The sequence below is a fragment of the Cupressus sempervirens genome, chromosome 1, assembly GCF_028749045.1.
Source record: "Cupressus sempervirens isolate cs-2001-9-10 chromosome 1, ASM2874904v1, whole genome shotgun sequence".
Lineage (NCBI taxonomy): Eukaryota > Viridiplantae > Streptophyta > Pinopsida > Cupressales > Cupressaceae > Cupressus > Cupressus sempervirens.
The window spans coordinates 890121957-890134603 of NC_143118.1; the positions used below are offsets into that span (position 1 = coordinate 890121957).

General features: G+C 29.8%; 1 protein-coding gene and 1 pseudogene across 1 annotated transcript in view; one reads left to right on the forward strand and one right to left on the reverse strand.

The window, feature by feature from the left end:
* Window positions 1-12262, reverse strand: part of LOC149580714 (MLO-like protein 1) — a 155423-nt gene extending 143161 nt beyond the window's left edge. Inside the window, exon 1 of the mRNA XM_089814534.1 lies at window positions 12134-12262. Within this exon, the coding sequence (XP_089670660.1) occupies window positions 12134-12262 (129 nt within the window). The remainder of the gene's footprint in view (window positions 1-12133) is intronic.
* LOC149580716 (putative calcium-binding protein CML13 pseudogene) lies at window positions 4144-4698 on the forward strand (annotated as a pseudogene).
* Window positions 12263-12647: the final 385 nt, after the last annotated feature.

Consider the following 12647-nt stretch of genomic DNA (forward strand, 5'->3'; position numbering starts at 1 on the left):
GAAAGAAACAATCTGAAAATAATATTACAACCTCTCAATGGTTTGATTATGCTAGGAAACTTTATGAGAAAAGTGAGGTGGACTTGCCACCCTTGGTCAACAATACAAACAAGTCTTTTCACCATGCATGAGGCCGAGATGGGTATTTAAAATTTGGGCGGTGGTAACGCAAAATACTTGGTTGAACTTCAAATAGAGTATCTAAAGTGGGGCATGAAAACCTTTGCACCACACTTAGTGGAAATCTTCAACAATATCAACCAACAAGGCTTTCCTAAAGATTGAGCAATCAATCTTGCAATACCCTTCTTTAAGAGTGGGGATGTCAACAATCCCTTCAACTATGAGACAATAATGATCAAATCCCTTATTTTCAAAACAATTTGGCAACATGATAGAAAATAGGATTAGCGAATCGGCTGAAGAAAATCATAAATGCACAAAAGGGCAAGCTGGTTTTAGGCGAAAATGATCTATAGTTAATTGCTATATCACTCTAAGGTACGTTATTGAAAATGGGTGTGAGATAAAGGATGAGGTTATTTTGGTTCTTTGTTGACTTTAAAATGGCTTTTGACACTGGCCCGAGGACAAGCTTTCGCTCAGGATGGAGGAATTGGGGATTCTAATGCATCTCATAATTTTGTTCATAAGATGTAAAAAGAAGTGAAAGTCAAACTCAAAACTTCCGTTGGCATTTCAAAATGTTCCAGGAGAGATATTAGGGTCTAATAACATTGCCCACTATCACCTACTCTATTTGGCTTATATATTGACAAACTTGAAGATTATTTTAACATGTATAATGGTGAGGGTATCCAGTTGCGTGAATTTTTAATAAGGCTACTCCTATGTGTAGAAAATCTCATTTTTATTCCCAAAATTGTTGTTGGTTTGTAGGAATGCTCATCTTCTATTGAGTTATTTTGTAGAGTGGTATGCATATTAATATTAGCATAAGTTTCATTTTGATGGAAGTGCTTGTAAGGAAGTTGGAGAGTATAAATATCTTGGAATTGACCTTAAAAAAAATCTATGTTGAGAAGGCTGCAAAAACAAAAGAACATTAGGAGGCTGGAAGACTTTTTATGCTGCAAAATAGGTGTCATTAGGCAGAGGTTTGGGATTGGAAAACAACTCAAACGTTGTTTGGTCTTTTAATTCTTCCGGTTCTTATTTATGGGTGTGAACTATGGGTCACCAGCACGTCAGCCTCACAATGGAAGCAAATCGAGGGAATCCAAAAGCATTTGATCTAAGCAAGTTTGAAATCAAAAGCACTATGCTATAAAATATCATGCTAAGTGAAATGGGGGTTGTCCTATCAAGGCACTTGCCATGGTTCTCATAAGCTATAAAAATGAATTGAAAAAACAGAAAAAGGTAGATGGCCTAAAGTTTTCTTTAATAATATATTGTACAAACAAAAAATACATTGAGTGAATGAGTAAATAGAATATCCATTACAATATTTTCTCTATCAAACAACACTTTATTTTAAAATGTGATGCATACAAGGACATAAGGGACAATTTGTGAATATTTTATTCAAAGTGTTTGGCATAACTTATTCAACAAGGAGTACATCAAGAAGTTAGGTGTGTTCATTGTCAACTTGCAAAATAAAAGAACTGAGTTGTTGAGGTTAGCTTAAGTTAACAAATTGCAACCTATATTGTGAAATTTGCACTTTATGGTTGGTTGAATGTAAAAATGAAATGGGCTTAAGCTGCAACTTAAGTTTTGTTCTCTTTTAGTTGACTTTAAAATCTCTTTCTATATGATATTATGCTATCTTGGGCTTTGTGAACAATAAAATTTTATGATTTTGTTATTAGTGTGATTAATATATGAGATTTAATGGATACTAATCTATCCAAATTTGTAGAAAACTATCATCCACCATTGAAATTGTATGGTTCAATATTGAAGAACCATTTATAACAACACTAAATCTCTCTGTGTGGCTCCCAAGAGCGTTGAAAAAATTCGACGAAGTTGTAGATTCGAGAGCGACAAGAAAAACATTGAACATAGAATATGATGCATACAAGGACATTAGGGACAAATTTGTGAATATTGAATTCAAAGTGCTTGACATAACTTATTCAACAAGGATTACATCAAGAAGTTAGGTGTGTTCATTGTCAACTTGTAGAATAAAAGAATTGAGTTGCTAAGGTTAGCTTAAGTTAACAAATTGCAACCTCGTATGAAATTTGCACTTTATGGTTGGTTGAATGTAAAAAAGAAATGGGCTTATGCTACAACTTAATTTTGTTCTCTTTTAATTGACTTTAAAATCTCTTTCTAGATGATATTATGCTATGTTAGGCTTTGTGAACGATAAACTTTTACGATTTTTTCATTAGTGTGATTAATATATGATATTTAGTGGGTACTAATCTATCCAAATTTGTAGAAAACTATGATCCACCATTGAAATTTTATGGTTCAATACTAAAGAACTATTTATAACAACACTAAATTTCTCTGTGTGGCTCCCAAGAGAATTGAGAAAGTTCGACGAAGTTGTAGAATTGAGAGCGACAAGAAAAACATTGAATATTTTCGTTGATTTTTGTTGGGGTTTCGGTTGCAATTGTAATTTCTAATATTTATTACAATCAATCAATTAATTAAAGAATAATAATACTATTATTAATTTATTCATGTTTCTCATGGTTGTAATCATTTGTGATATTTCATTTATTTTTAGATTTATCAAAGTGCAAAAGCTTGTCTAATCAATGCGAATGGATGGTATTTTCCTTACTATTTGAAGACCAGTCATATATGTGATAGTTAAATTTGTGAATTTGTGCTATTTTTATATAATTTGAATCTATTTTTTATATTTCTCTTTTTATGGAGGTTTTTTTCATCCATGAAGTCTTGGATTGAGTTTTAATCTTGGAACTTGGCACTCAACTAAATTTGGTCTTATGAATTCATTAAGAATAATTTATATATAATTTCAAAAATTTGTTTTGTATATTGAAAATTTAATTGTTTTTTACATATATATTTGTATAATGTTTTTTGTATTTTTATCTTTCACATATATACATATACTTATGTGTATATGTGTATAATGCATTTGTTGTGTGTGTGTGTGCGTACTATCTGAAGACTATGAATGCAACCTCTAAATTTCAAAGTCCTAGCATTGGACAACTTGCCTGAATCATACTTCCTTCCTATGAAGGGTGTTAACTAAATGCATCAGTTTCAACAATCCATGCAATTACATAATGTTGCTTATGTATTGATTCTATTTTAGTTCTTTTCACGTCAATATTTTTTTATCACCCTTGCAATCCTTATGAGTGATCAAAGGAGGCATATGACATGCAAGGCAAGGTAAAATCTAAAGCCTCATTTGGTTGCAGGATTTGGGTAGGAATATGAAAATCTAAATACCTGCATTCACCAATCTGAAGTTTGTTTGCAAAATACAAAATTAGAATTAGAATTTGTCTATCCTAATTTGACCCCAAAATGAGCATAGCAGTATTCCTTTAAAAATATGGAATAAGAATAGCTTATTCTTATTCCAGTTTTTAATAAACCCTATTTGATGGGTTGTTGGGTTCGTGACTTTGTTGCTCAAATGCATTTTTGGACTATTTCCTTAGTTCATCATATGATATATACTAGGTTAACATTATTAAAGTTTAATATGTGATTTTTTTTAAATGACAAAAAAAGATTAATATCAGATTTGATATCTTTAGCCCATAGGCTATTATAGGTGGACATTTCATCAAAACCTGTCCGTCTCTTAAAACATCTAATGGTTTTTGAGGTGATTCACAGTATTGAGTAAATGCACTATCGAGAAAAGTTGAAAGTTTGATCCGCTTGCAATCTTTTGCAATAAAGGCAAGGCAAGAGATCTTTTATCGTATATCAGAAATTAATAGACATGACCGTGTTTATAAAGATGGTGAAAACGATTGCAGTGGTATTAGAACTAGTTATGAGTCTTTTGTTCGTGTCACATTTTAAATCTGTGAATTCAACGTTGAAGTGCAGATTTGTGATGATAAAAATATAATTATTTGCCAAATTTTTACCAAATAAAATTTATTGTTAGATCAATAAGCAAAGTAAAGTCGTTTGTTGCAGGGTCTTTGAAAAATGGGGAAGGATCTGAATGATGAGCAGACAGCTTCAATCTGTTTGACACCAATCAAGATGGCTGCATCACTGTAGCCAAGTTGGGCACCATGGTGCGCTCCCTTGGAAAAAATCCAACACAGGTGGATTATGCGCGAACAGATTGGGAGCACCATCGATTTCCCTCGTTTTGTAGATGTGATGCAACACAACATGAAAGGGGATAACTTTTCACAGGCAGCTCACAGATGCTTTTAAGGTGCTTGACAAAGAGGGCACACATGAGATCCTTTCCGTCATATCCTCACCAGCGTTGGAGAGAAGCTCGTCTGAGTTATGAATGGATATGGGAGATTATGATTGATTCTCAAGGTAAGATATCTTATGAGGAAATCGATAGGATGATGGCCAAGTGATATTAGGGACATTTTGTAGGTCTGTCTGGAAGTATTGACACAATCTTACCCTAAGAAAATTACATTATGTTGATGTGAAGTTCTCTTAATTTCAACTTATATCAAAACTGTACCAATTAAATGATTTTGAAATTCTTGCTTATTATTATTATTTTTTAAACTTGACTTGTTTCTAAAATAAAATTCAAGAAAGAAAAATAATCATACAAATAAATCAAATTGGTTTAGAACACACAATTAATTATATTAGAAATGGGACGTGTTCTTCAATTTTTGGAATAGTCATGTACATTTTTAGATAGACTTTCTCTATAGTGATAATTTCATCAAGCTTAGACATCATATATTATAGTAAAAGTGTTAAATAGTCAAAATTGACATAATTTTTCAAGCTTAATTTATTTCTTAGTTTGTGATGTTTAAGGATGGTTCAATAGTCCATCATTAAAAAATGGGACACCAAATTTGATAGACAAATCTAACATTATTGTCTAAAGAATGAAAGCAATCAATATATTTAAATAGTTTAAATGGTGCAATTTAAACATCAGGCACAAAAGGAAAAATTATGTTTGCAAAAAGTAACTTTGACTATTTAACACTTTTAACCTAAATTAATGATAATGTTTAAAGTAAAAAATATGATATAAAAATTAGATCCCAACCAAAATTCTAGACAAAAATGATAGAACAAACTTATCTAATATTAAAATTGAAAATCATACAAAATAAACAATCTATAGAAAAAATCTCAAAAATGATTAATATATTTTATCTTCAAATTCTTAATCATTTTGCTACTATGAATATTAAATGTGAAGATCTAGTATAGATGTTGATTTCAATATCAAAGTTGATCAAAAAGTGCAACCCAATAGTACAAGAGCAAACCCTTGTGAAATGAATAAATGGTCATATTGATGTGTAGTAGTAAGCTATGTATGATATGGTAGAAAGTGGTAAGGTATTTTTATCAAAAGTTGACACTCAAAATTTTGGATGAAACCAATAAGAATAAAGCTGGTATGGTATCGTGGTGCATTATGATTTATGATTCCTAGATGTATTTATGATGTAAAATATTAGGAAGAAGAATATTAGAATAAGTATTTCATTAGTCTTGAAAATTTTGTGTGTTTTTGTGTATTCAACAAGCTCTTGAAGGTGTAAATAGATGCCAAAGATGTAATTAGAGAGATTAATTATATTTAATAATCTATTTAATAATGTTTATTTACAATCAAGGGACATGAAGCACAATAGAGATAGTTATATTTGAATTTTGAGCCCATTAATGTAAATTCCCAATTTTAGTTGCTATGTTTGAGGATTGGAGACTTGTGATAATGGATTGGATGCACTTGAGTTTTGTTTTCCATAATGGAGTATTATACTAAAGATTTGAGCTGTTAAAGAGTTTTGATTGAATGATGATAATGTAATATTCATTTGTAACCATTTGGCATAACTACCATTGTTAATTTGCATTATCCATGGTTTGCATGTAGTTAGTGCATGATGTTGTGGATATGGTATTTTTTTGGGTGTGTTTTAGGTCAAGTTTCTTCTTACCTATTGATTTCTATGAATTTATCACTTATTGCATATATTTGATTATATTACTTATGCACATTGCTTTTTTGTTTTTCAAATTCAATAATATCTTTTATACCCTTAAGACTTCCACCATTTAAGAATATACATAAAGAGTTGTTAATGTTGAGGTAGATGTCATCTCTAGGTCAACCTCTCAAAAATATTAGCTTATTTGTTATGTAAAGGGTTATTAAATAATCAAGCAACTTTGTAAATGTCTTAGATGATGATTATGCAGATTTTAATTTATTTTAGTAGACCAAATCAAATTACTTTAATAACCAGTCCTTGAATGCTCAAAAGATCCAAGATGAAAGATGTTAAAGTGATATAGTCAAAGACAATAACAAATTTTCATTCTCAGACAACAAAGCCATCCTCGCCTCTTTATGAATTTGTAAAAATAGAAACGAGAATGTGAAACCACTGTGGGAGTGAGATCCATGATCCTTCCCATGAATAAACTAACACCATTTCATATAACACACCCAACCAAACTTACAAGTACTAAATTTAAGAGCCTTCCATTTTACTGTAGCAACTTGCTTTGAGACCCATAGTTCGAGACCTATAGTTTAACATGATTTTAAATCTTGATAGCTCAATTTGTAAAACTTTAGTGCAAAATGGGGAATATATTTACATTATCTCTAAACGATGATAGGTGAAAAAAAGGGGGAATCTCAATGGGGTGTTTTTGGATTCAAATTTCTTGTTATATTAGAAAAAAAAAATGAATTGAAGATATTGAAAAGGCATTCTTTTAAATAGTTCAATCACCTAGACACAAAAATTTGCAAGCCAAGTTTGGAGAATTAAGTCAGAAAATCATGCACCAATTTGAATATTCAAATATTTTATTTTATTTATTTGTTTTGTAATCATCTACAACTGGGGAAAAAAAGAAGGGGCAATAGGGAAGCCTTCCTTATTACCTAGATCCAATGAGTGCTAAGTGTTCAATTCATTTTCATCAGAGATGGGTTTGTCTTAACAAGTACCCATGGAACATAGGTCAATGAGTTTGACTAAAAGACAACAAAAATGAACAATGATAGCAATATCAAAGTTTGACATGTGGAAAATATCTCCTACATATCAATTGATGAGCTTAAGCTCTTTATAAACAATGGTTCACAAGGAACACCACTTGGTGAAGGTTTTGAAAATGGGGTTGCAAGTAGAGTGGGTTTAACCATGGAGGGAACTCCATAGTTAAGTGTGCTTGAGCTGGGGTAGATCTAGAATGAGTGACCTCTTAGGAAGTCCTAGTGCTTCGCCTATGTGAGCATCACCTAGATCTAATGAGTGCTAAGTGTTCCATTCATTTTCATGAGAGATGGGTTCATGTGAACCGATACTCATGAAAAATGGGTCAATAAGTTTAACTCAAAAACTAGGTAGTTAAATCATGACGGCAATATCACAATTTGGCTTGATGTGGAAAATATCTCCTATTATGGAAATATTGTCTATCCCAAGTGCTAGCTTATCATACACCTCATCGATAAAAGTCAAGATATAATTCTAAGTGTAGTTGTGTTGGTCTTGATAATGACAAGCATTTCTGTGGAAGATTTCACAAAGCTCCTCTTGTGGCTTCCTCACATGTCTTAAAGAAATAAATAAATTTACATATGTTCCTTACAATCAATGAAAAGTCCATCTTTTTACATCTAGTATAAATTTTACAAAGACCACACATTTTCAAGAGTATGTTACTGCATCAAAATTGCAAACAACAAGGAATGCATAATCTTTTTTATGTTGATGACTTAAACTTTTTATTTTATAATTTTTGATAAAACATTAAATAGTAGTTTAACTTTTAAATCTATTTTCTATTTAGTAAGATTAGAAATTAGATTTCTACCATGTAATACAAGGTAATTTAGATGAAATAAGGGTTAAGGTAGTTTTTCTTTTCTTTTCTTTTGGATTCATTTATTTTGGAGGACTTCTTTTATTTGGAGAAGAAATTTAATGTTCTAATCATATTATCATTTGTATGAATTTTTTATTTAATATTAATGACAATGTAAAATAAATAAGAGGAAAATAAGGATCAAATTCTAAAATTCTTAATCCAAACTATCCAGTAATTGACTCAACACAAGCTTCCATATCACTAAAGCAATAGTGTAAGGAAAATGAAACAAGTAGTTCATTAAGAGTATTTCATTTTTATTCTACTATATCTTTGTAAAAACCTCATTTTTATTCTGCTATTTAATTTTAAAACAATTTTATAAATTCATTGATTTTTAAATTTTACAAGAAATATTCACTTTATTTAAATAAAAATTAATTAATAAAAAAAGAAATAATAGATTGTTTTCTTTCTTATGGGGGTTTATATGTTGAAACTATATTGATTCAGAGTAAATTTTTTACTTGGTTTACATTGCATATATCTAATAATGGAAACAAGTTATAATAGAATATACTTTAAATAACACATGATACCTATGTTTATTATTTGAGTAGGCAATAGTGCATAACACAAACCTTCCATGTTTGTAGCTTTAATAACATATTAAATATAACTTGTCTTGACTAAAGAAACCATGGCAAACAATAGTAAAACAAATGTTATTTCTTATAGGTTTGAATTATGTTGTATTTTGGCTTTCATCCACAAGTTTTCAAAATAGGGTTTTATGTGTAGAATGTTGAATGAATACTCCTAGGATACATCTTTCATTTAATATTCGTGAACTCCTTTTGATTCTATAGCTAGAAAATGAATCTTATCTCAAATGGATGACTTTTGTCTTACACAAGTTGAAGGTGCTTGAGTATACAAACACCAAATTATTCAAAACCTAGAAGAAGAAAACTAACGATAACATGAAATCAAAATGACTATCTTTTCCCACTTTTATTTGAATGATTTACTTAATCAACTATCATCCTTCCTTTGTATCCATTTATGGCATGTTTTATGAGCAAGAGAAATTATAGCCTACATGATTTCAATCCTTTCAATGTCTTGGAATGTTAGGCGTGCAACTCTAAACATACAATAAAAAATGTCCGAGGACATCTTATGCAAACTTACACTTTTTTCCCCTATCGGCGTACCCCTTGCACCTACTTCGAGTGCAAGTGCTAGTTTATAAACTTTCATAAAATTATATTTACACATAAATCTTGTGTTTAGTCTTATAATTAAAACTTATTTCAAAAAATCATTTAAATATCATATTAATGACTTCGACTTATTTGTATTTTAAATTTTCTTTAATATGTTTAAACATAAAATGATTTTAGTTTTGATCATGTACTCAAATTTATACTTATATTTAATGCTTAAATTTTTAGAAATTGCTATCAAATATTTATAATTTAAAATATTAACTTTTCATTTTTTAAATAATAAACATAAATATTTAAAAATCTCTCTTAGAATTTAAGCAACTATAAACAATATTGAATATGATTTTAAAATAATTTGATATAATTTAGAATTAAATTTATAATTTACAATATAATATGTCTTTTAAATTTCAAATAATTTCAAAGTTATACCTTTAACTGATAAGTAGGTCTAGATATACATGCATGCACACATAGGTCTAGATATTCATATACATATACATATACATAAATAGGTCTAGATACATGCATGCACACATCTATGTGTATGTGAAAATTTCTTATTTTGTACAACACCCATTCTAGAGATGATGCAAAAAGATAAATGAAATCTAAGTTGGGTCCAACATTAGTCCATAATTACTACACTAAATTTTAAAACAAAAAGGTTTAAACTTCCCCAACAACAACATTATTTTGTCGATAGAGTAAATTGTACCTTGTAATCGCACTCTTTAATTCATCATTTTATATTTTTATAGTATATTTAGACATTTATCTTGAAACATAAAGTATAAGCATTAATCTGCTAATTATTGCATCTAAATAGTAAAGTTTCACTCCTTAATTTTGAGTAGCCCCTAAACTAATCATCCTCCCAAAAACATGTTAGAGGAACCCTATCATTCATGATTGACTTACAACATTTGAAACTCTCGGTAATGCATCATTAAAATGAAAAAATCACTATAAAAATGAAAAATGACATTAAACTAACCAAACCGTCACAAAAAATGTTATATGACAGGTGGACCTCAAACGGTTATATGAAAAAATTCATATCTTTCAACAAAGATTTTGGTAAAGATCAAATAATTTTCTAAAAGTTTTTGCTCTTAATACTTGTGGGTCTGCTAAAGCTTCATAAGAGTTGAATTCTCCATTTATTTATTTATTATTACGAGACATTCGGCGGTAATCTCAATTGTGCGTCACGCCAATAAGCAATTAGAAAATTTTGAATGTTTTTTTAAAGTGTAGTGAAAAATAAAAAAATCAAAATTATAATAAAAAAAAATTCTAATTAAATGATTCCAATAGTATTAGCTTATGACAAATATTAGCCTATGACAACTACTATAATGTCATTAATGAGATAGGACTAAAAGAGAATTAAAACTTAATGAGATAGTACTAGAAGAAAATTAAAAAGTGATCTGAAAGTGATTTTTTCTAATTATAGTATAGTTGAAATAAATAATATAATTCATTATGATTCAGTTGATGTACATATATTATATTAGGTAATTTAATCAATATATTTTAATTTTTACACTTCTTAATTTATTTAAACAAAGTTCTTCTTCAAATGTTCTCTCTATTTGGAATTAGTTCTATTTTAGAATATTTTATGTGATTCATAAACATCTAAGAATAAATCTCATTCTAAATCTATTCTTATAAACATAAATAAAAAGATAATTTGATTATATTGATTAATAAAAAATTTCAAGATTAAGATCAATGTTTAAATCCATTAGAACAAAGTCAAACATTCAATAAACCAAACACAAAATATATGTATAATTCTACTTAAACATTGCATAAGCATTCAATTAATTACACCATGCATCATACCTCAACATATCATTGTCATTCTCATAGAATTAATACAATCGACAACAAGCAAGTGATTTCTTAGTTGAAGGAAATCTTGAAGTATGCATCACACATTCATATGAAAATTATTAAGATAGAGCTATATATTAATGAGAGACCAATCTATGTAACTAAGGCCATGGTCATATGGAAATGGGCTTCCTTTGAATTATTATTTTTCATAGGATTTTGTTTTTTTCTTTGTCAAATTAAAGTTCAATTTTTTTTTGACATGTAGCTGTAATTTTTCCTATGCTGACGGGGATTCTAGTGGCTGAAGATTACTACAGTCCACAACAAGCAATTCCTTAATTGAAGAAATCTTAGAGTATGCATCACTCATAGATAAGAAAATTATGAAGATGGAGTCAATCTATTAACGAGAGACAAATATATGTAACTAAGGTTGTGGTCTTATGGAGATGGACTTAAAAATAAATCAGTGGGCCAGGAATTTTTAGGGAAATTTAAGGTGATTTGTTCCATGAATTTCTGTAGTCTGCTTCAACTTAAACTCAAAATTTATTTTTAGGTGGTATTTTAATTTATTTTTGGTTTTGTGAGATTGAAGTTTGATCTGAATTTTTTCTATGTTGGTGAGGCTATTTCTGACCTCGCCCATTTTCACCTACTCAAATTTAGAGGTCTATAGCCCCCATTCCTCATAGTCTAAAAATGAAAACATATGAAACAACACCGTGTAAACTTTTCATTAATTTTTTTCAAAATACCAAACATAAACTTCTCCATATGTAAGAAAATTTGAAAATTTAATCTGATCACTTATCCATATAATAGGCATCATCAACATATACAAGCATAATCCTAATAACCATCTATGTTTCCATATAAATATAACAGATGGGTCGTATGGGTGGCTCTAATTCATATAGAAACATGAATAATCATAACAACAACTATTGTAAATCTCTTGTGCATACATGTCTAGCACTGATAATCATGAGCTCATTTGTAGTAACCCAAATAAATAAATAAATAAATAAATAAAAGAGGCCACTTACCTTTCCAAGCCTATGAATGCCTCTTTCCATTAGCAGGGATACAATGACAAAGAGGGCACAAACCACAGCCACGGTCCATGTGGGCGTATATTCTATAGTTGTCAATTCATCTCCTCCAGAAGACCCCATTGCTCTCAATCTCAACACAAAACGCCCACTATCAGAGAAGAATTGTGTCCACAAATATAATCACTCTCAATGGAGATGTATATATAGCCAGATGTAGAGGATGATCCAAAACTCCCCAAGTATAAACTCTATCGCTTATAAACCAAGTCACATACTTTTGATTTGTCTATATCAAAAGCTCGCAGATTCACACTGTGAAGGCTGTTGGAAGATAAAGATGAAGAACTTCTTCTAATGAGTAATAATCTGTCCAAGATCATCCGCCATTGAAATTGTTTTGTTTGCTTCAGCCAAACAAGACAGATTTCTTTGTGTGGATCCTACGAGGCCTCAAATTTGATGGTTCTGATGGGCCGTTTATTCACTTTCGGATTGTATTGTATAT